The sequence below is a fragment of the Erythranthe guttata genome, chromosome 6, assembly GCF_056151865.1.
Source record: "Erythranthe guttata isolate IM_541 chromosome 6, IM_541, whole genome shotgun sequence".
Classification (NCBI taxonomy): Eukaryota; Viridiplantae; Streptophyta; class Magnoliopsida; order Lamiales; family Phrymaceae; genus Erythranthe; species Erythranthe guttata.
The window spans coordinates 3,659,161-3,684,451 of NC_142538.1; the positions used below are offsets into that span (position 1 = coordinate 3,659,161).

Genomic DNA, 25,291 nt, shown 5'->3' on the forward strand with positions numbered 1-25,291 from the left:
AAAATTAAGAACAAAATTGTATTTCGTTGCAACATATTTATTGTTGTCAATACATGACTTATTTTCGACCGCACCCGCCATCCCGACCTTTGGACTACCGACCCGCATTTGCGGACCCGACCTTTAGACCGCCGAACCGCTTCAGAGTCGGAATTGTTGGGTTAAACTCATGATTTAGCCCAATAGGCTAACCCGCTTGATAAATGTCAAATATATGGAGACATGACAATGGTAAGAGTCGAACTCTGGTTGATTTGAAGTTAGACACCCTTCAAACCGCTGGGACAACACTACATTTGTGTAAACGGACTGAAAATAAATTTATAAAAAATAAATACACAAGATCAAATGATTAAAATAACTACATAAATAAATAATATGTCATAACAAATAATTTATTATATGTATTTTATGTTCAAAACATAATTCACAATAAAATTTAATAATAAATATAACATCTATCATTAATTATATATAATAATTTTTTAAAATCATATCAACAATTGACTTAAAAAAAAATTATGAGTTATTGTAGTTAATATAAACAAATAAGATTTTTCTTATCAGATTTTTCAAAAAGAAATATTCTTTTGCAACAATAAAGTTGTTGTCTTACATTAAATTCGTTGTAAAATATATACGATACTATTCACGACAATATGTTTCGTTGCCTATGAGATTCAAAGGCAACAAAAATATCTTGTTACAAAAACGTTATTCTTTAGCCACAAATACTATATTTCATTGCTAAAATATAACTATTGGCAACGGAATTCATTTCGTCGATAAAGAAATCGTTGCCTATTTTGCATTTTCTTGTAGTGCTTTCTCTTCATTTCTCTCCCTTTTATCTTTATTCCACCAGCTTGTCCATCGCCACCGGCTCAAAATCCGGCGACAAGTGGATTTCCCAACATTTGAAGGAGTATGGCTTGAAGAAAGGTCTTGAGGGTGCAAAATATATATATATATATATATATATATATATATATATATATATATATATATATATATATATATATATATATATATATATATATATATATATATATATATATACATGAAACCGATAAATATGAATAATTATAATAATATAAAATTAAATACCAATTAAGATTGAAATATTTATTATAATTTTCCTGAAGGGGAATAAAATTCATTAAAAGATTACATTTTGCTTAATTATATTCCTTTCTTTCCTGTATATATTTTGACAAGGTATATATATCCAGCTGGTGACAAGTAAAGGGACCTAATTAATGAATTAAATTTTAATAAATAAAATACCTAATTAATTAAATTTATTTGGCCTTCTCAAGAAACGTATTTGCATGTACTAGTACCTGCGCAAAAACAAGCAGAAATTTCCATCAGAAAATCATTTTATTATTGTATCAATATTTATAATATGAGAGAGAGAGAGATCTAGAGAGAGAAAGGGATCTAGAGAGAGAGAGAGTTGATTACTGGGGTCGGAAGAGGTGACGACGCCGGTGCCGGAGAAGTCACAGTTGAAATCTTGGAGGCCTTTGGCGTGATAATAAGTATTCATGACGAAGGAAGCGTGGGCCCTAACAGTGGGTGGGTTGAAGCACGCGCCGCCGGGTTGAATGGGCTGGCAGTCTATGCCTTGGCCGCACGCGTAGTTTATGTTGTTCTGAAGTGCGGCGTCGCTGGCGCTGGCTTTTGGCACGCACCACTTGTTACTGCCGGTCACCGGTGGTGCAGGTGTTGGCTGTGCATGCACGGATTTATAGGGTTAATACAATTAATTTATTTTATTTAAAAAAAAAATTAATTCCATGCAGAAAGTAAATTATCATGTCATAATTAAATAAGCTACTCTGATTTATTTTTAATTACCTGGAAAATAAATTAATCATTATAAATTCTTTTAGTAACGGGATTAATTGGTTCATAAACTTTAAATTGAACACTAAATAAAGCAAATGGAGAAAGAGATAAGATTAAAAAGTAAAAGATATATAGAATATAATAATTACATATAATGTGGAATAAAGAATTCAACCCCACATCCAACTTTTACAACTCATCAATCAAAATTATTATAAAGTGAAAACTAAAATGGTATTCTGAATTAAATAAAATTGATTCCGAACAATATTTTTATTTTAGAATATCGAAAAATCTATTTTTGACTTTTTCCTTCAAAGAACTAGAATAATATATATGAGATTTCAATCTTCAATCTGATTTTTTTAATTTTTAAAATTTTGAAATTACTTATATAATAAAAATAGATTTTCCGGATTCTAATTCAAAAATTTCTATTTTAGGAACAATTTTTTCACATTTTAATTTCCAAAATTTGATTTCCAATTTTTCTTTTTATCTATGAAAGTGTAATATAATTGCTGGCCCCACACGGTTCATTATATTTTAATTTTATAAATTTTCGTATGGATCCAATATAACACGCATGCATATATATATAGCTAAGTTTCCACTTTAGCTTATATATCACATGTGATATATATTACATTCAAATATTTGACGTGTACGTGTAAATATATTGACCACACCTTACCCACTAATACTATATATATAGGTATGGTTGGCTGTTTATTTTTTTAGTAATAATTAATTTTCAATTATGGAGTAGTAGTTTCTAAGCTAAGTCTACATAATTAAATTATTCGAGATTAATTAATTAATTGTCTGAAAATCATTAATTAGTATACAGATAATAAATAAAGAAATCACTAAAACAATTAATTAATTGTGTCACATTAACTAAATTACCTTTGAAGGAGCAGCTCCACCGCCTCCACCGCTGCCGCCGCGCATAATGCCAACATCGTACACGGCGGTGAAATCCGGGCGGAAGAGACCGAAGTTTCTTTCTGCCATGGACCCGGTTTTCTGATTCTCATTGAAGAGGGCGAATATATACGTCTCGAATCTCCTCTTCGGCATCAACGGCGTCCCCCTGCCGGCATTGTAGTGCCGGACGAGGCCGCCGTTGTAGTCAGCGGCGTTCGCCACCGAGCATTTGGGCTGCTCGTAGGTCTCGCCCTGCGACGCCCACCCCGTTTCCCCGACGGCGATTTCCACGTCGGGGAACCCTAATTTCTTCATGGACACGTAAACGGAGTCGAGGAGGAGATCGAACATGTTGCCGTAGGTTCTACGGATATACTTGTCGTAGACGCCTTTGTTGGGGCGAAAAAGAGCGAAGTCCGATTTATCCGGGCTGTACCCGAAATACGGGTACGGGTTTACCATGAAGGGAGTCCGGGTCTGGCGGTGGAACTCCAGGATCGGGGCGAGGTACGCCTTGTCCCAGCCGGCGGTGAATCGGGCCAGGCTCGGGAGATCGGACGGCTGGAGGATGCCGAGGGAGTGGGCGGTGGTGACTTTGACGCCGGTGATTTTCTCGAGGCGGAGGGCCTTGTTGACGGAGTGCATGGCGGCGACGAGGTTGTCGCGGAGGTCCTGTGGGCCCCAGTGGAGGATCTCGTTGCCGACGAGGATGTACTGGAATTTGGTCTGGGGGTGGAAGGGTTTGATGTTGGCGGCGATGTAGCGGCGGGCGTAGTGGATGTTGGCCAGGTTGGGGATCTCGCCGTTGGGGATGGTGACGGAGACCAGGATGCCGGTGCCGGCGAAGGCTTGGAGGATGTCGGCGTTCACGCCGAAGATCTTGACCCGGTCGATTGTTGTCTTGTCCTTGAGGAACTGAGCCACCTGCGCCGGCGGAGGGAGGTTGTCGCCGAGGATGCCGTAGTTGACGCCGATGGCGTCCACCGCGGCGACGGCGGCAGCCAGCAGGAATAGGACCGCCCGAAACGGTGACGGAGGCACCGCCATTTCTGGAAGGTAAAATACAGAAGAAGGGAGGATTGTTAGGAGAGATCGATAATGAAGGAAAAGGAATGTATTTTATCTATATATATATATATATAAATAAATAAAATAATAAATAAATAAAATATTGAGAAAATTTAGTGAGAAGAATTTTGTGTGATGGGCAAAGGTCAAACGGTCACAGACCAATCACTATTACTAGGTTGCTTCCATCCTTTTGGTTGGTCCACGTGTTCGCCACTTTTGTCCTAATTTATTTATTTATTTATTAATTACATTAAAGTAATCAAATTTGTATTTGCAAAAATCAGATTTGAGTTTAGCTTTCTAAAAATCAGAGTAGGGAAATCTGATTTAGTTGAATAATTCAAATAATCATAGTAATCAAAACAAAAATAATCTGATTCTGTATCATGTTAAAATAAGTATGTTTCTCAATAGATTTTCAAAATAAATGCAGTCAGATTGTTTACTATAAATTCTAGATATTTATGATCCATATAAAACACTAATATCTATATAATATATAAATTGAAACCCTCATGGTCTAGAATTACGACATGTGTCATCCATGTCACCATCCACGTAGGTATCCTAATCATCTGCCATGTGTCATTACATATTACATATATAATACCTATTTAATTATAATATTCCATAATGTGATATTAGATTATATCATTTCCTTAATATCATAATACCATAAATGACATATTTTATGAGAATTACATATTTCCATCCATAATATCATATATATTATTATGGTAATCATTAATTATGTCATTTAATAATTATTAAAATAAATAAATTATATTTTATGTAAAAGACTTGGTACGTAATATCATATCATAATATATATATATATATATATATATATATATATATATATATATATATATATATATATATATCTTCATGATAAAGGACATATTCCGTAATATCATATATATTTTATGGTAATTATTAAATGACATTTCTTTAAATATAATTAATTTGTAAATTTTAGTAACAAGATATTACTCAATCCATAATTTATTCAATTATTATTCTTACATACCATAATAAAATATTTTTAATTGTATCAATTTAATGCATATAATTAATTTTCTTAAAGATATATATTATTTACCTTTTATTACATAAAGCATAAGTATAAATACTTCAATCCACATCCATTATTCCCCATTCATATAACAAAGCACACGACAAGAAAAAATGTTTTATACCCGGATTCTATTCTTCATTTATTGTAGTTAATTTTCAATTTTTTTTATATATTGTTGTTTATACCATAATTTTTTTTTATGGTTTTCCGTTCAACTTTTAGGTTGGTAAATGTGTTGTCTATGGAACTATAAAGAGTGTGTTGAAGCAAGGTAAGCAAGGTAGATGTTGGTATAATTGGTGTGCGAATGAAAAATGTTACAAAAAAGTTGTACATGATTCTGACAAGTGGTACAACAAAAATTGCAACAAAAGTTGGACGTCACCGGAAAAAACGTAAGTTCATATTTAACTAAGTTAAAAAGTCGATGTGTTTATTCATAAATCATTTTTTTACACATGTTCTTTACATTGTTAGGTATTATTACATTAACCAATTTACATTCAGTTACAAAATCGAGAAGATCGTGATGGATGACACAAATGTTGCATCATTCATCGCCTTTGGCAAAGAAGCGGAAAAGTTAGTTACTGATGTCGGGGCTCTAATTCGTATCATGAAAGAAAGAGTAAGTAATTAAATTTATCTATAAAATTATAATATATTTTTGCATATTTATTATATATATATATATATATATATATATATATATATATTCTCTTACGTCAATCATTGAAAAGATTTGTATACAATTTTTACCAAATACGTTTAAAATGTAAAATTTTCAGATGTCTGCACAATTGAGTTTCAGAAGCGCGGTCTCCCGCATACGCACATATTGCTTTGGCTTCACAATGAAGACAAACCGAAGATATCAAAAGACATATATAAAATTATATGTGCCGAAATTCCAGATAAGGTAACAGACCGAAAGATGTACGATTTGATTGAGAAATAGACATGTGGCATCTCTATGTGACATCCTACTCATTTTCTACGTGAAATTAATTATTCAATATATTTTATAAACATACAAAATCCTCATTAGTTGTAAATCTTCATTATTTGGTAACATTTTTAATACATATATTCAAAATTACTAAAAACTTAAAACATTTCCTTATAAAATTTGTCATAATTTAGAATGGCATCCTACTCATATTCTACGTGAAATTACTTATTCCATATATTTTATAAACATAAAAAATCCTCATTAATTGTAAATTTTCATTATCCGGTAAAATTTTGAATGCATATTTCCAGAATTACTAGAAAATTAAAACATTTCCTTATAAAATTTGTCATAATTTAGAAACTAATATTATGACAATATAATTCATTATTTTAATATAATTCGTTATATTAATATTTTCTAATCTTTTAAATTTACAAATTATAAATACTTTTCAACTAATTAAAAATATGGAGTACGACATATTGTAATTAAAAAATGAAATCTAATTATATCTTATATAAATAATATACATTTATATATGAAATGAACTTTATATTCTTCTGTAATATACTACAATTATTTATCCTATTATTATTTCAAAAACTCAATCCGATATAAAATCAATTATTCGAATTTGTGTATTAGTTGGTGTCGATCGTTTCCGTATATATATTTTGAATCCCATCAATTTGCATTGATTTTAATTTCCATCAAATGTGTGTGTGTGTGTGTGTGTGTGTGCGCGCGCGCGCGCACAATTGTTGAGGATGATTTTAATTAAGGGGCGTGCTAAATCCCACACATAAATTAAAAAAGATTCTCTCTTTACTTATATTCTTTCTAACTTCTCTCTAAGATAATATTATCAAAGTCACCCTAAATTCATTAATTTTTTACGTGAATAATCATAACAATGAGTTCAATTTTATTAATATTTATTCAATTTCATTAGCCTTTTTTAATTATTCAAATTCATATCATTTCGATTTTTTTTTTCTCAAATTCCAACTTTATTTTAGTTTGGACACGTGAAGATTTTTCTCAAATTCGAACTTGGAATGCTAGGGACGTTTTTTGTGTGTGATTTTGTGAAAAAAATAGGAAAAAAGAAGAAAGGTGGAAAAGGAGAAGAGAAGATTTTATAGAGATTAATATTTTCAATTGTGTGCAGGATTTACTAAAATTAGTGTAGGATTTAACATTTCAGTTTATTCAATTGATTTGATTTGTTCAATTACTTTTTATATGTTTGTCTTTAATATTTACATAGGATTTTGTGTATATGCTCAAACGGTAATTAACTAAATGCACAAGATGAAATTTAATGTAATTGAATACCATGGAAAATAAATGCTTAATAACGTAAACTGTAATACCATAAATATAGCAAATAAAATGAACCTTATAGCATTGTCTATTTCATATGCGGCGACATCAGTAAGGGATAAGTCATGTGACGTTGTGTAGCCTGCAAATATATGATCCATATTTATTGTATGGATGTATTTTTACAAAATTTTACTTATGTTTTTCCATCTTTTGATTATTCTTGCGATGATTGTAAACTTTATTTCGACAAAGAAAATGTTAAGGTTACTGAAGTTGAGCATGTAATAAAAACAAAGTAATTCGAGTATTTCTTGATTTATAATAGAGATTCATATATACTTTGTATTCAATGTATTTGAATAAAATTTATTTTATATTTATAGCCTTATGTAACAATAAATTTGTTAGTCCATTAACATTCAAATTATTTATCTTTCTTTAATTTCTTCCCCATGTATTATTATGTTTTTACATGTACTTTCATTATTTCCTATAATGAATTTTTTTATGCTTACTTAAACATTACATGTTTTTTGTTTAACATGTTATTTGTTATTTGTTTGCATTTTTGCAGATACATGAATAACATCAACATATGTGTTATGTATGGTGACAACCTGCATCGAAGATTCGAATCTCATATGAATTGTTTGGGAAAAAATATCCATTTGTTTTCGTTCCTATAAAGAAGTGATGAATGTAAAAAAATCTAACTAACATTTTTTTTGTTCTTTGTATATAACTCTATTTTTTTTAATATTGTTACATTAAATTCATTTAATTTAGTATATATATATATAATTTCGCTATTTAAAGTTTTATATGTGTGATTTTATAATGTGCATTACAAATTGCATCCCCTATTTCTTTTTATATTTTGGAATATCTATTGTTTTCGGCATTTTTTTATTTGTTTCAATTTATTACATTGAAATGTTGACTAATGTTAATAATGTATTATCTCTAAATTAATATAGTAATGTCATGTTACTTAACCTTAATAACATTTCACATCTGCTAAAAATGTGTTTACAATTTTAAATATTAAAATATACAATTAATACAAATAATCACAATTATCTATTTTTTTTTAAATTTCAATAAGTACATTTTTAATTTATGTACAAAAATCGTAAAATATTACCATATAATTTTCACAAACCAACAAAAATTTGAATGAATAGATGATTAGATATTAATATTTGGACTCTGTTTAGTTTTTCCATGTGTTCTATATTTTATTTATTGGTAAATTACCGGCACCCTTGACGTAAAACTAAATGTCTTACAAATCCCTATAGTATTGGTAACTACAAATATCCACATGAGATATTTATCCATCTTACAGTTACACCCTTACGGAGTTATGAGTAATGAAATCTTGAAAATTCCATAGAATATTCATTATGAATTTTCAAATCTACTGCAAGATAGTAAATGTAATATATCCACAAGGGGGTAAATGCAATATTATTTTTTTACCGCCTGGGTACCCGTAATTTACCCATTGTTTGTTTATTTAGTAAAAAATAATTTAGATAATTTATTCATTCCGTTAAGGTCTATAACAGGTTGTTACTTTTATGGGTATTTGTAATTGACAATGCCACATGTTTTTTTAGCGACCATTTTTATGGTTTTTTTTTATATTCTTGCATCTATGTAATGGTAGTAGCAAAAACAAATTGAAATATTCACTTTGTCGAACAATTTATTTTTGTCTCTTTATTTATTGTATATAGAAGTAATTACTATTAGTATTAGTATTAGTATTGATATTAGTATTAGTATTAGTATTAGTTAGTATTAGTATTAGTATTAGTATTAATATTAGTGTTAGGATTAGTATTAGGATTATGATTAGATTTTTTATTAGTATTATGATTAGTATCAAGATTAGGCTAAAGGATTATGATTAGTATTATAATTAGGATTGAGATTTGCATTAGCATTAGCATTAATATATTATAATTATAATTAGCATTTGTATTAGTATATTATAATTATCATTGGCATTAGCATTAATGTATGATTAAATGATTCACATTAGCATTAGCATTAGTTGTATGAATAGGATTAACCTTACGATTCTGATTAGAATTATAATTAACATTAGCATTAGGATTATGATTAGTATTATGATTTGGATTAACATAAGCATTAGCGTTAACATTAGCATATTCGGATTAGGATTAGCATTAGCATTAACATTATCATCAACATTAGCATATTAGGATTAGCATTACCATTACCATTAGAATTATGATTATGATTAGGGTTAAAATTAGTATTAACATTATGATTAGAATTAAGAGTATGATTATGATTAGCATTAGCGTTTGAATTAGCATCAACAATATTAAGATTAAGATTAACGTTAACATTACCATTACCATAAGCATTAGCATTAAATATTAGGATTATGATTAACATTAGCCTTAACATTAGCATTAACATATCAACATTATCATATTGGGATTACCATTAACTTTAGCATTAGTAGATTATGATTAACATTAGCAGTAGCATTAGTATTAGGATTATGATTCACATTAACATTAGCCCTAACATTAGCATTAACATATTAACATTAACATATTAGCATTATCATATTGGGATTAGCATAAACAGATTATGATTAACATTAGCAATAGCATTAGTATTAGGTTTATGATTCACATTAACATTAGCCCTAACATTAGCATTAACATATTAACGTTATCATATTGGTATTAGCATTAACTTTAGCATTAGCAGATTATGATTAACATTAGCAGTAGCATTAATATTATGATTATGATTCACACTAGCATTAGCCCTAACATTAGCATTAACATATTAGCATTATCATATTGGGATTAGCATTAACTTTAGCATTAGCAGATTATGATTAACATTAGTAGTAGCATTAATATTAGGATTATGTTTCACATTAACATTAGCATATTAGTATTAGCATTAGCATATTAGTATTTACATTACCATTAGCATTAAAGTTAGGATTATGAGTATGATTATTAGTAGTAGAATTAATCTAAGGATTATGGTTAACATTAGGATTAGAATTTGGATTATAATTAGCATTTAACATTAGCCTTAATATTAACATTAACATATTAATATTAGTAGAGATTAAGATTATCATTAGCAGATTATGATCAGCATTAGCTACATCATTAACATTAACATTAGAAATATGATTAACATTAGCATTACCATATTAGTATTAACATTTGCATGTTAGTATTAGCATTATCATTAACGTATTATTAGTAATATTAGTGATAGTGTAATGATTAGGATTAGGATTATGATTATGATTAAGATTAGGCTAAAGATTGTGATTAATATTATGAATAGGGATTGGGTTAGCATTAACATTAACATTATCATATTATAATTATGATTAACATCAGCATTACGAATTATAATTATGATTCGCTTTAGCATTAACATTAGTATTAGAATTAGAATTAGCATTAGGATTGAAATTAGAATTATAAGTAGAATTAATTTTACCATTAGGATTAGTATTAGGATTAAGCTAATGATTAGGATTAACATTACCATTACATTAGCATATTAGGATTAGAATTAACATTATCATTAACATTAACATTAACATTAACATTAACATTAACATTAACATTAATGTTAACATTAAAATTAACATTAACACTAACATTACCATTACCATTAACATTAACATTAACATTAACATTAACATTAACATTACCATTAAAATTAGTATTAAATTAGCATTAGGATTAGGATTAGCATTATAACTAGAATTATTATTAAAATTATCATTATCATTAGCATCAACATATATGATTATGATTAATATTAGCATTAGCATTACCACGAGCATTAGAATTAACATATTAGGAGAATGACTAGCATTAGCATTATCCTTAGCATTAACATTGGCATATTAATATTAGCATATTAGGATTATTATTAGCATTGGAATTTTAGTATTAGAATTAACATATTAGTAGTAGCATTATCATTAGCGTATTTGAATTAGTAATAGCGTTATGAGTAAGATTTGGATTATGATTAGTATTAGGATTAGAAACATGATTAGGATTATGATTAGGATTAGAATTAGGATTAGTATTAGCATTAACTTTAACATTAGTGTTAACCTTAGCATATTAGTGTTAGCATTAACATATTACTATTAGCTTACGATTATAATTATCATTAGCAGATTATGATTATCATTAATATCAGGATTAGGATCAGCATTAGCATTAACATATTAGTATTAATGTTACCATTAATATTATCATTAGTGTGTTATTATTAGTAATAGTGTTAGGACTAGGATTAGGATTAGGATTATGATTAGGATTAGCATTATGATTATAATTATGATTAGTATGAAAGATTAGGCTAATGATAATGATTAATGCTAGGATTAGGATTTGGATTAACATTAGCATTTAGTATTAGCATATTATAATTGTCATTAACATTAGCGTATTAGGATTTGCATATTATAATTGTCATTAGCATTAGGCATTGGAATATTAGTACCAGGATTAGGATTAACATTAGCATTAACATATTAGTATTAACGTTACCTTTAGCATTATCATTAGCGTATTATTATTAGTAATAGTATTAGTAATAGTGTTAGGACTAGGTTAGCAGATTATGATTAGCATTAGCATTAGTATTGGGACTAGGATTAGCATTGACATTAGCTATATTATTATTATCTTTAGCATATTAGTATTAGCATTACTATTAGTATTATCATTAGCGTATTAGTATTTGTAATAGTGTTATGATTAGAACTTGGATTGTAATTATGATTAGTATTAGGATTTATATAAGGATTATGATTAGTATTAGGATTATCATTATCATTAACCTTAGCATTAGCCTATTAGTATTAGCATCAGCTTATTAGTATTAGTATATTACGATTGACATTAACATTAGCATTGGTAGATTACGATTAACATTAACATATTAGTATTACCATTACCATTAGCATTTTATTAGTGTATTATTATTAGCAATAGTATTAATAATAGTTGTTATGTAGGATTGAGGTTATGATTATGATTAATATTAGGATTAGACTTAGGATTGTGATTAATATTTGGTTTATGATTGTGATTAATATTAGCATTAGCATATTATATTTATCATTAACATTAGTGTATTAGGATTATGATTATCATTAGTATTAGGAGTATGAGTATAATTAGCATCAACCTTACTATTAGCCTTGCATTCACATTAACATTAACGTAGCATTGGCATTAATTAGCATTGGCATTATCATTAGCATTGACATTAGCATTAGCATTAGCATTAGCATTAGTATTACCATTAGCATTAGCATTAGCATTAGTATATTAAGATAAACATTAGTATTAGTATTAGTATAAGTATTAGTATAAGTATTAGTATTAGTATTAGTATAGTATTAGTATTATTATTAGTATTAGTATTAGTATTAGTATTAGTATTAGTATTAGTATTAGTATTAGTATTAGTATTAGTATTAGTATTAGTATTAGTATTAGTATTAATGTTAGCATTAGTATTAGCAATAGAGGTGGCATGAATACGTTGCAATTTCGAGAGTTAAGAGTAGATGTGGCATAAAGATACTCATCAAGTCGGAATCTAGACTCTGATGTTAATTGCAATGTTGTCTACAAGGAAGCTTTTCAGCGAATATGAATTTAGATCAAAAAAATATATACATTGCGATTCAACGACACATTTTCTTTTTATTATTTATATGAATAAATTTTGCAATCTTAGATATTTTTGCACTTTATATCAATCTTATTGTCAACTCCAATGAAGTTCCTTTTTATCAAGATAATATAATATAAATTGTATTTTTTTCTTACACTTTTAGGCTACCATTTATGCTTCAGTAATGCGTATCACTGATCGCATATGAGCAATAAAAAATGAGCATGTTACTCGCAAGGTATTAGATGAGTTATAGGTGATGTCAATGCATCTGCTATAAAACACTATTCTGATAACTAAGTTTCATGTTAAGGATCCGAGTGCATCGGATGAGATAATTGTAACAATTGGGTCAACTGATATATATTTTTTGTACCCACTAATGAAAGTGTCGGTTTTGTGAATGATCATTTTTTGTCGATCATAGCTGGAGAGGAGAAGGTCTATTTCAGCTCCGATAGTATGTGCAAGGGGAATTATTATTGAATGTCAACGCAGAAATATATTCTCCGGAGTTTCTCAACACCATGTATACTTCGGAATTCCACCACATAAGTTGACATTGAAAAAATGTGTTCCCGTTATGCTCATGAGAAATATTGATCATGCCCGAGGATTGTGCAATGGAACAAGGCTTCAGGTTATTAATATTGCTCATTTGTAGGTTTGTTTTAATTGTACTCCGAACTTGCTGTGGACTCCGCTCGCTATATTTAATGAAGGTATTTTTTTTACAATGATTTTATGCCATCAAACAGTTATATTGGTATTGTTTTGGTAACAATTTACATATTTCGTGTGACCATTGTACAACATATGCAGGTCAGTTGCATTGTATTGGATTTGTTGCATGCGTTTAGGGCGGTTGGTATCAAACAAAAAGGTCAGTTGTATTGTATTGGATTCGTTGCATGCGTGTAGGGCGATTGTTATCAAACAAAATAACACTGATTGTTTGCATCAAATTCAAGATTTGAACGTTCATATGTAATTGAGGTTGTTAAATTTGGGACCAACGATATATTCGCTCTTTGTAATTGGAAATTAAAACCTTCGATGTTTAGTTTTTTCTTCCGCATTATTTCATCACTTACACAATTCAAAATACTTATATTTTTTTAATATTTCTTTGTATTACATATCAACAATTAATCTTCGTATTTCGAGAACCTTTTTTATTGTTCAATATTTGTTTTACGATGAATACCCCGTGCATCGCACGGGTGAAGTACTAGTTATAAATAATCTTTAACATGGAAATAATATATTTAAAAAATTGTGGGAAAAAAATTAGTAATGACTAATGATAATGTCACTTAAACAAATAAATAATTTTTAAAATTACGAATATTTATAAATAAATAAATAAAATAAAAAATCGGACAATAATTCAATGTAATAACAAATAAATTAATGAACATCAAGAAAAAGAAAAATCCAAACACAGCGAAAAAGAAACTAAACTAGATACACTGGAAGCAGAGTCTTGCCAAAATCTGCAGATAATGAAAGAAAAGGGAAAAATTAAATAAAAAGCAACTGCATTCCAATTTTCCATATGAAAAATTACAACAAACAATACAGACACAAATATGAAGAAGAAGAAGAAGAAGAAGAAGAAAGGCATCTTCCAATACAAACAAATGAGGCCACATCCCTAAACAGATAAAGCCCATCAATTACCACACCGACAAGAACAAATACGTTTAACGCTACTCAAAAAAACCCTCTCTCTCACTCGATCACGGGGGCAGGATCGGTATTTCTGGCTGCCGCCCCCTGCTTTTTATGTTTCTTGCTCTTAGCTTTCTTGGCCTTCATTCGACGTTTCTTCTCGTTGGCATCGACCCACGTGTAATCGGCCGGTATGTTGAAAGGGTCAACTTCATCGCGGAAGCTTCGGCCTTCGCTGTCACTGGACTGGGCCCCACGGCTTCCTCTCATCCATGAAATCCATGACGTGGCACCATCTGACGAGTCCTTGGATTTCGAATCTTGAAAATGGGCCGGGCTCGATAAAGGGGTGGAGAACTCTTCCATTGGCTGGAGCTCCTCGAATTTGGTGAATGTTACGAGCACGCGTATTGTTGGCACAATCGGAATGGCAATCTGTGTAGTAGGTTTAACTTTAATCCGTCATTTTTTAAGAACGTAAATCGTCAATAGACAATAATAACAATGAACAGTCCAAGCACAATAATTTATGATGGAAACAATAATATGAAGGTAGCAAATCCGATACCAATTACGAATCGCTACAATATGAACTCTTTCATCACTCTCCACTATGTTTTGATCAAGTGTTTAAAACTTAAGACAACATTCGAGAAGGTAACTACAAAGTTACATAGGACATGATTCCAGAGATAAAGAAGAGTTTGGATTGAAGTTTTACGGTCAAAAGTGTAGGCTGGTCTCTTTAACGAGGAAACAAGTGTTGGCCTTCTCAAATGTCCACGTTCAACAGGAATTAAAATGGTTAATGGAGGTATATGCTAAAATTCAGAATTCACACACATCAAAAAGGTTTTAATTCAAAGTGAAAATAGTGTTATTCGACAGAGAATATTACCTACCACTATTATCCCTATCAATGATAAAACGTTCGATTTCACTGGAATGGTATTGCCCTCAAAAGTAGTGGCTGAGAGTGGGTATTGTCAAATTCATTATTGTAAATGAGATAGCACTTTAGAAATCGAATCTTCGTTATAGGAAATAGAGCTCTTCTATGTTGGGATGTTGGAATGTCGCATAGTTAAAGCAGGTGTGCTAAATTCGACACAAGTAAAGTTCTATTTTTACTCAATATTTTTTTTACTATTAGTATTCTATCTACTATTACTATAACGACTAATTGCGTAAACTTATTAATTTAAATTCCATATCTCTGTCATGTCTAACGTCCATGCATCACTGAAACAAATTACAATAGGAAGTCTAAAAGTGACTTAGAAGGTAGTAAACATTAAGGCAGTTGCAAATGAATTAAGGGAGAACAACAAATGGAATAAGATTAATTTCAATTTAATTTCAATATATCAGCACACAGAGAGAAAAAAGAACCGCAAAAGAAAAATGCACATGTATCAGTATAAGTACCTTGACGGGAAATGTGCCAGGTGGAAATTTCGTGGTCAAAAGCTCCCTCAGTCTTCTGACCGCTTTGACCTTGTTGGCAAGTATGTCAAGCAAAGGCAAAAGCTCTTCTGTTTTCAAAGGGAAATCCGGTGTTAACCACAAAACAGGTCTCAAACCCTTCTTGTACTCGCTTTCATTCTTCGATTCAACACTGACCCCTTTCTTCTTTTTCTTCTTGCTATTTTTATCTTTCGACTTTTTAAGGTCCCCCGCATCCTCCTTAGGAAACTCAGATGACAATCTACGACTGTCGTTTGACTTCTGCTTACTATCATCAGGCGTCAACTTCGAGAACTTCTTCAAAAGTTTAGAATCCTCAGGGTCGTCTCCCATGTTCTTGGAACTCTTCTTGTTCCAACCAAACCAACTCTTCTTCTCTTTGTTAGTAGCACCACCATTGGATTCACAGCTTTCGAACGACCCGGAATCCAAATTCTCGTGGCAATCCTGTACCTCACTGTCTTCCTCCTCAGCAAAACCATCCCCCATACGAAGCGCAGAATCTAACTGCGATCTTTCCTCAGCTGTCAACACATCATCGTACTCGTCATTTTCCCCCCCATTAGCCAATCTATCATCATCGTTAACCGAAAAGAGCTCCTCATCAGTCATAGCACCAGGAACTCTCCTTGACTTCACACTCACCTGGACATGAAGCATATCAAACACTTTCGCCTTCCAAGCTCCAACCATTTCAGTCCTTTCCTGTCGTCTCCAATTCAAATGGGGAACAAGTTCAGCCTGAGTAACATCGATTCCCGGTCTGTACATATTAGTTTGAGACATCAAAGTCACTTCGTGCGCCACTTCAGCCTCAGATGGTTGAACGCCAGCTCCTTCCAGAGCATTTGTGATCTCTTTCTCCTTGTGAGAGAGCACAATCAAAGATCCAGGTGGCAAAGATATATTCCCACCCTCGGCGGAGTGACCCTCTCCAAGGAAGAGAAAAGTTTGATCCGAACGCTGGATACGGAATCCATCAAAGCCCGCAAGCGTCATATCTGCACGGAGATTCGAACCACGTTTCCATATACGGTAAGTATCCGAAGGGGCGATTCTCCCGATGAACGGTATAACCGTGCTCTCAAAGTGGAAAGTTATCTCCATGTAAAAGTCTCGGATTCGAGATGCTGATGCCACAATCCTGGGAAGCCTTCGGCACCATTTAGCCCATGCGAGAGGCTGGTAGTGCCGGGCAATGATCATGGCTATATTCTCTTCCCTTGTACAAACTGCCTCTTGAAGCGCGCTCCATCCATTCTCGTTCTGAAGACTCCAATCGGCACCAGCTGCCATTAAAATCTCGGCAGAAATTGCATCGTGCAGACGCACTGCGAGGTGCAGAGGAGTTTCCCTGCCTGGAACATCCCGCCTGTCGATCATTGCAGACACAGCATCTGCATTCTCTTCAGCAGACAAAGACTCGGCCTCGGTATTCACCTCGCCTGCCTTTGGCAGGCGAGGCAGTGCTGCTACTACCCGTTTCAGTGTCACATAGTCGCGCCGTAGCACCGCCAAATGGGCAGGACTATGCGTATACAGTGACAAATCCTCCATTAACTTATGTTACTAATACGTGTCTCCACTTTTTCAATTCCACAAAACCTAAACTTTGTCGGTTGTTCTTAATCCAACAAAAAGCTCGAAATCGGAAACTTCCACCATCATTACAACGCAAAAATGCCAAGGACAACACCTCAGTTCGAGCTCCTAAAAGATCCCAACTTTAAATCCACCAAATCTTGTATAACATTCCACAGTTTGAAGCTCAATTAACCAATACACAAAATCGCAAAAAGTCTTGATCTCAATTTCACATCACCCAGAATCAGATTCTGATAAGAACACATCAAATAATTAAAACAAAAACAAAAAAAAGTCGCGACAAACTATAAAAAAAAAAAAAATTAAAATAACTCGTCCTAGCTGCAGTTTTAGCTCCAGATTCCAATTATTTCCCAGCCAAATTTCAATTTAAAAAAAAAAAAAAGGAGATAGACGAAGATTACCCGAAAACAGAAAGAAAGGTATCCAGATGTGTGAAATTGAGGAGACTCCACGAGAGAGATTTGAAAATCTGCAGAGATTCAGATCTCTCTTCCGTACTATTTATCTCTATAGTATGCAGAATTGTGCGAATACATGTGGGAGAGAGAGTGGGGGGGGTATGGTGTTGAAGTGAAAACCTTTTTTCCTTTTTTTTTTTAATTTTTAATTTTTCTTCAAAGTGTAATTGAAAAATGGTATCTGCTGCAGCAGCAGCTGCTGCCTGCTAATACTGTTAGCTGTTTCAGGAAAGAGATTTAAATGTTCGCCCTCAGATATGGGAAGTTATTACGAGTTTGCCACAGGCGTGACATTTAAACGTATTCGCTATTGTCCCCCCAACCCCCCCTACGAATTGTTTGCTGACCCACCCAACCCAACCCAACTCACAAACCTACCACTCTCCAACGAGTCACGAGCCTGTGCATCTAATTAGTCAATTTATATATTTATCAAAAGAGATTCTAAGAAAAACAGTAATTAATCTCTTTAATAATCAATAAACAATCCTCAGTTTATAGGGTAAACATATAAAAATTTAACTTTCGAAATGTCGGCACGGTCAACTAATATAGGTCGTTGATCATTATCGATTGATTAATTTCATCTATTTTACTTTTTGGAGTTTTAGCTCGTAAATTTCTTTTGGCTAATTTTATATATTATAGTCACTGGTCTTATACTTTGAATGTTGCACTTTCCCTTTTTAAATTTCGCTTACAATTAGCTCCGTAACTCATGCGAAATGTCTCGAATGCCCCTCACTTTAAGTTATTATTACAAATGTTCTTTTTGCCCTTCAAATATGTTACTGCTCGTAAAGACATGTTCTTAACACGTTTTTAATAATAGTGCATTTTCTAGAAACGTATTCCTACGAGTGTTTTCGAACATCAATAACTTTATATTCAAAATCACTGTAAGTCACAACGTACTTAAAAGGGGCAAGTGCAGTATCCAAAGTACAAAGTACAGTATTGGTGATTGTCTAGTATATGAAATTAGCCAAAAAGGATTTGCGAGAACCCCCAAAATAAAATGAATATATATTTACTCGTCTAAAGAGATTCTAAGAATTATTCATTTTTAAAATCTGTAATAGTCAATACAAAATCCTTCTTCCGGACCGTCGGCTCACTCAATTAATATAGGTCGTTTTAACGATTGACTAATCTCAACCATTGGTTCCTTTCATTTTCGATTTGGTGAATCCAATGAGTAGGGAAATTTGTTAGATTTGGACTCTGATTATTTCGATTCACCGAACCCAGATCCATATAATCGATATATTCGATTCATGAACAGCAGATATAATTGATACTTGAAGTGGTTCTCACAATAGAAATGAAATTTGGAGCAAATAAATCATTTTTGTAAATAAACAGTCAAATTCAATAATGATACATACGAAAACATTGGCCTGAGTATAATTAATTACCTGATACAAGAGAGAACCTGGTTTCGAAATTGGATGTCAATTAGCAGATAAATATTGCATAACATGTGTGTGTTTGTGGTGTTTTGTGAGTACGAAAGCATGTCTTAAAATTTCCTGGCAAATAGCTCACATGTTAATATATTATTGTCCATGGAGCTTGCTGAAGTCCCAGCACCCAAGACAGGGACAAGGTTGAAATTTGGCCCCTTATCAGAGTCGATTCTCCCGCTCCTCTCACAAAGTTCGTCGAAAATAGTGGTAAAGATTTTTAACAATGTTCCATGGTTGGTTTTCGCACTTGATGTGTAATAGATCCTCAAATTCTACAATCAAGAAAATTCAATGAGAGACGTTGAAAAAACAACCAGAAAAAATTGTCGATCAAAGTTGAATATGAGCAACCAAATCGAGACATATATAAAACAACTTTAATTGGGAAAAAGAATAAATGCAAGAAGAACAATCCAACTGTTTTTTGTTTTGCAGATAACATGCAAGACTATTAAGTAAAGGAAGATGCACAACTATTCAAACAAACAAGACGAAAGATGGGAGAAAATATCGCAGCATAAAATTGAGCACAAACAGAAGAGAGAAACTAACCATTACATCATCCCAAGAGAAATCATTCTCTAGGAGGACCTTATCGAGAAGATAGATGCAGAACTCTGCTGTTGTTGCTACTTGTTTTTCGGTATTGTCATTGCATTGTGAATCGTTGGAAGCGGGTTCGGTGGTTTGAGAACATATCTTCGTGGAAATTTCATGTGTGACAGATACGGCAGCTGAACATATTCTTCCACTGATGATACATTTCTGAAGACAACTATTATGCCAGCTTTCATGCTGAAATCCCCAATAAGCTTGTTTCGTAAGTAAATCTTCTTTGGTGACACCAGTTGGAGTCTCGATACTCTCTCCACTGTAAAGCAAGGGTTTTACTTCCACTAAAGCTCTGCACACAAAAATCCGTAAAACAAAAGTTTATGAGCCTATATCTATTTCTTGTAATATTAAGTTCATTTTGTGTATCGAAAAGTAGTGCATGCACAAAATGTCCAGAGAAGATAATTCTGATGATTCGGTGAAACTTAACAAGTGAGAAATATGAAATATGTGCAGATAATCATTTATAGCAATGGCTGTGCATATGATGTAATAGTGAATTAATTAGCATTCAAGTAGGTAGGTCACCTTTTTGGCAGATCAGGAACAAGAACGTATAAAACGACAGGACCAACCAATACAGGCCTGTTGGACCTGCTTATACTATTTAACTGCGACTTCATTCGCGCAAGGCAGACATCTTTCTGATTGTCAATGGCAATTCTATCTGACGAATTCAGAGATGCTGAACAGTAAATGACCATGGAAACGGCAGATGTAGATATTGAACAGTTAAAACAATTTGCAACAGCTTCACTGTTCTCTAATGCTTTTTGAAACTCAAGTACAGGACCTCCTTCACAAAGTAACATTGTTGGTGGGTCAAGTCCCAGTTGACCAGCCATATACAAAACATCCTTATACAAAGTTGCCTGGAACATATGCATAAACACATGAGTAAGTTTACAATGAAAGAAACTTGTTGGCTGCTAAAGTCTACATGCCGTGTGATAAGCAAAAAAACCATAATTTAACCAGAAACCACATCTGAAAAAAAAATGTCTAACCTGGCTGTATGGACCAATACAACTAGGAGCCCACTCGGAAATACTTTGCACATGCAAAACATTTTTGGAATTATCGATGGACACCAAAACTTCAAGATACGCCCTCCCCAAACCAGCTTGCAATAGAGGAAGTTCTATAGTAGAACGTGACGGCACACCAAAACGACACTTTTCTTGAGTAATGAACTTCACGTATTCAGCATTTGCTAATGCAAACTCATTCATATCGGAAATATATAGATGTATGTAAAGAACGTTCTCCCAAGAGCAATTATGTTCAATAAGCACCAATTCAATTTTTGTTAAAACCAAGTGCAGATCCTCTCGCATATCTGTCAAATTAGAAATAATGATGACCAAATATGAACTGTCAAATGAAAGATATCTCAAACATAAAAATAAGGAGAAGAAAAAAACTGAGAACGTATGCATGTGAATAGAAAAGATGCTTCTTCAACCACAGTATATTGCCATCATAACTTAATGTTATACCTGCTGAGTTTTTAGAGGGATCGTGCAGCCAGCACGCAATGGAAAAGGTATTGTCCTTTTTCGGTTTTGTGATATGAAGTTCTTGTTTTGTATCTAGAGCTAAGTCACTTATCACATCATTGTTTGGACACGGGGCTTGCAAGATATCTGGGCAATCTCCCAGAACTTCACAGACTGAATCAGATTCTTCAACAGTTGCCTGGTTGCTGCTGTCAATATGACTGGCAGATAAAGAGACCTTCTTCTCCAAATGATATTCCAAGGGATGAATAACCCCCACAGGAGCTATTTGATCTGGTGAATGTGAGACAACTTGAAATTTATCCAGCACAACTCGAGCATTCTGAAAATGATCCATATGCAAGTATTTTAAAATGGAAAGGAAATGAATACAAAGTTAAACATAAGATCGAGTAAAAGTTAGAAATTGTAGAATCATAAGCTGAATCAGCAATGAAGACAAGCACAAACTGTATGTATCATCTCTCACATCACAATGAAAATTACAAACTTCAAAAAAAGAAAGGGAAGCTTACTCTGAAGAGGGGACAGTCCAAGGTTAAAGTTTCATATTCTCCTCCTTCACCACATACGTTTATCCCATACAACCTGCCAACGAATCAGCAAAAGAATAATTGGTCTGAAGATTAAATGTAGTGGAGTATTATAGATGAGTTGGCTAACGTACTCTTTTATCTTGTGAAGATGGGACTCTAAGTCTTTTATTTCCTTCCCCAAATGCTTTGAAGGGGTTAATCCTATAGCTGCAACCTATGAAGAAAAATGGATAGGATCAAATATCTCAGGAACTCATTTAATTGAGATAAAGAAAAACATCTTTCCACTTTCTCTGAAAAATCTAGCAAGCACAGATAAGAGTCAGTCAAACTGTTAAATAAAAGATAACTTTGGGTAGAATTGCTAAAAATAGAATTATAGTTTAGGACATCAATCTCTTAATGTGCTACATCAGAAGAGCACTGAATTGCATAAGTATGTAAAATGTGCACGAAAGAGTGAAAACAAAAATCAAAAAGACAATTGAAAAGAAAAGTTAAATACATCTTATACCTTTACTGTGATGGCAATAATTCCACTTGTTATCTGGAGAGTAACAAAAGACAGAACCCCTTATTATTAGTAACAACATAGTTCCTGTTATCTAAACACATGTATGGAATAACATTAGTATTTTAAATATTTTAGAACTATTAACTGATAAAAGTAAATTTTACCATTTGCCGAAGGAGCAATGACTGATCCTGCCTCCACAAATATGATAAAGAAACAAGCCCTAACCTCGAACATACACTTTCCACCCGCAGTCTTTGATAGTCAGATGCAATTGCACCCGAAGAGACTGCTGAAACAGAGGGAATTTGCCGTTTTACTTCTTTTAAGAGAATTAACATATCTTCAACCTCATCCCCAGGAGTCATATTGTAGTTAAGGCCGTAATGCCTGAATAACAAATTATCAAGTGTGGAATGAGTTCAACATAAAGGCAATTAAACACAAACTCTTCAGTGATATAACCATAGTGGTATGCACAGGTGCAAATGTTTGAGCCAACTCTTGAGCTTTTTTAGCATGACGGTTTTGCTTTCAGATTTATATGCATTTATTTGTTTGATTTCTAGTGAAATACGAAGTGTATCACAGCTTTCTCAGTAGAAACATTATATATCTAATTATACCAAAAGCTTCTCACTTAAAGGGCTTGCCTGGTAGATCCTTGAATCCGTCTTCGAAATAATGGAATCCCCATGCATTGTGCATAGCTAACAACTATCTGGTGCCCCACCTGCAAAAGAATTCAACTTGTCTTAACGAATTAAGATTTAACAGAAGACAGAAACATTGATTCCGAATTGTAGATTACAAAGAAGTGATTGCACAACCAACCAGTTCTTAGCATCAAAGTGTACTAATTTTTCTGTATATCTACAGATATAATTACAGCTCATATAGCAAGAAAATTATTCCAACAATAACTTCCAGAATATAATTACTGAATAACCAAGGAAGAAAATGAATGGTTAGCAGGTTAAGAACTTTAAACTTGTCTCTTTCGAAATGATCTCAGTACTAAATTTGTGGAGTGAATATATTACTTCGTATTGCACCCGGATTTCAATTCTTTGCATATTCCACCATATGCATGAAAAAAAGAGCCTCCGAAATCTGCTCAATCTCAGCTTCATGGACATTACTCAGACAGGCAAATCAGGAACTAGTTTAAACTTTCGCAAATCACTCCAATATTAACGGGAATTTCAGTTTACGATACAATGATCTAGCAACTAAAATAGAAGAGAGTTCTATTTCTTCAATTGGTGAAACAATGTTAGACAACGGCCACCCATGTGATCTGTTTGAGCCACTCCCCGGTCCTCATAAACATAATTGTCAATCATTCATTCACATAAAAAGAATGTAACTTCTAGCAATATGCTATCATAAAATGTTCATCAATTAAAATTCTAATAATAATGGATTTCTTAAAAAAAAAAAATAAAGAACATACAATCTTTTCAATAATCAAGCGAGTGCAGGTTGTAAAAACGAATTTGAAGGAAGGCAAAATGCTTACTGTTTGATACATGTAACTGTCAAGCTCATCTTGCTGTTCATCAACAGGCATCAAATTGGCTAGCGCTACTATCTGAAAATCAGGGATTTGAGAAAAGCAGAAAAAAATCATTACCAACCGGCTTCCGAAAACTAACTCCACACGCACTCAAAATATAGAGAAGATGAAGGCTTTAAACCTTGTGGCCGTATTGCTGGCATTTCATCATCGCGTAGCAACTGTCCTTACCGCCGCTGACTAGCGCCACCACTTCCATTGTCGCCGCCGCCGCCAAATACCTCCGCAGGTTGAGTTGACTAGGGTTTCGAAACGCGAGAGCTAAACTTCCAGTAGGATCGGGCCACGTCACTTACTCTCCAATAGGTTTCAATTCCTAATTGCTTGGAAACTTCACGAATTCCCTGCCGAACCATATAAACTTCCAAAATTAAAACCTGTATTTAAGGAAACGTACGAGAAGAAAAAGGAAAGAAGAGATGATTATTTAGCGGCATTTAATACCGATTCTTCTCAGTTGATCAACTGGAACGGTCGAACTGCTCGGAATAAAGTCAGTTCCTCGACGGCAGCGATCGGCCGGCGCACGTTTAAATAGAGACCTCTGTATAGTGAACCACTCGGGAGAAGATACAAGTGATTGATTCAATTAATTTGCAGGTCAATACCAATTTTTTATTTTATTTAATATTTAATAATATGGCAGTAATTCATAGTTTATTAATTATTATTACCCACAGTATAATTAAACAATTTGTTTTGCTGAGTACTGTTTGACTTTTAATCATATCGCCCTAATTTTATTTCCCCTCTCCTCCTCCAATTTCTCCACCAAATCAATTACAAAGCACTAGTCAGCTTCAATAAATGTGTTTTTTCTTATTAAGTAATAAATTTCAATAAATGTATATATTTTATTCGATTAGGATAAACTGTATGTAGAATTTTTTTTTATTTTTGCACA

At 32.6% G+C, this 25,291-nt stretch overlaps 3 protein-coding genes across 4 annotated transcripts; all 3 read right to left on the reverse strand.

Moving 5' to 3' along the window:
- Positions 1–1,099: 1,099 nt before the first annotated feature.
- LOC105977995 (glucan endo-1,3-beta-glucosidase) lies at positions 1,100–3,915 on the reverse strand. The gene is made up of 3 exons (XM_013003400.2): positions 2,764–3,915; positions 1,468–1,735; positions 1,100–1,343 (listed from the first exon to the last, which is right to left on the reverse strand). Exons 1-3 carry the CDS (start codon positions 3,829–3,831, stop codon positions 1,315–1,317), a joined length of 1,365 nt encoding a protein of 454 aa, XP_012858854.2. The 5' UTR covers positions 3,832–3,915; the 3' UTR covers positions 1,100–1,314.
- A 10,538-nt stretch (positions 3,916–14,453) lies between these two features.
- Positions 14,454–18,543, reverse strand: LOC105977663 (Ankyrin repeat family protein). The gene is made up of 3 exons (XM_013003001.2): positions 18,098–18,543; positions 16,050–17,923; positions 14,454–15,056 (listed from the first exon to the last, which is right to left on the reverse strand). The coding sequence occupies exons 2-3, from the start codon at positions 17,643–17,645 to the stop codon at positions 14,682–14,684; spliced, it is 1,971 nt and encodes a 656-aa protein (XP_012858455.2). The 5' UTR covers positions 17,646–17,923; positions 18,098–18,543; the 3' UTR covers positions 14,454–14,681.
- Positions 18,544–19,484: 941 nt separating this feature from the next.
- Positions 19,485–25,148, reverse strand: LOC105977780 (endoribonuclease). Of its 2 annotated transcripts, none has more exons than XM_013003156.2 (13): positions 24,832–25,148; positions 24,509–24,731; positions 24,331–24,402; positions 23,462–23,541; positions 22,973–23,198; positions 22,809–22,841; positions 22,426–22,508; positions 22,274–22,346; positions 21,738–22,080; positions 21,246–21,577; positions 20,767–21,110; positions 20,176–20,527; positions 19,485–19,895 (listed from the first exon to the last, which is right to left on the reverse strand). In XM_013003156.2, exons 2-13 carry the CDS (start codon positions 24,584–24,586, stop codon positions 19,677–19,679), a joined length of 2,235 nt encoding a protein of 744 aa, XP_012858610.2. In that variant the 5' UTR covers positions 24,587–24,731; positions 24,832–25,148; the 3' UTR covers positions 19,485–19,676. The 2 variants fall into 2 exon arrangements, with proteins under 2 accessions (XP_012858610.2, XP_088675635.1); XM_088819509.1 differs by having other exon boundaries at positions 23,449–23,541; positions 24,832–25,098.
- Between the last annotated feature and the right edge of the window lie 143 nt (positions 25,149–25,291).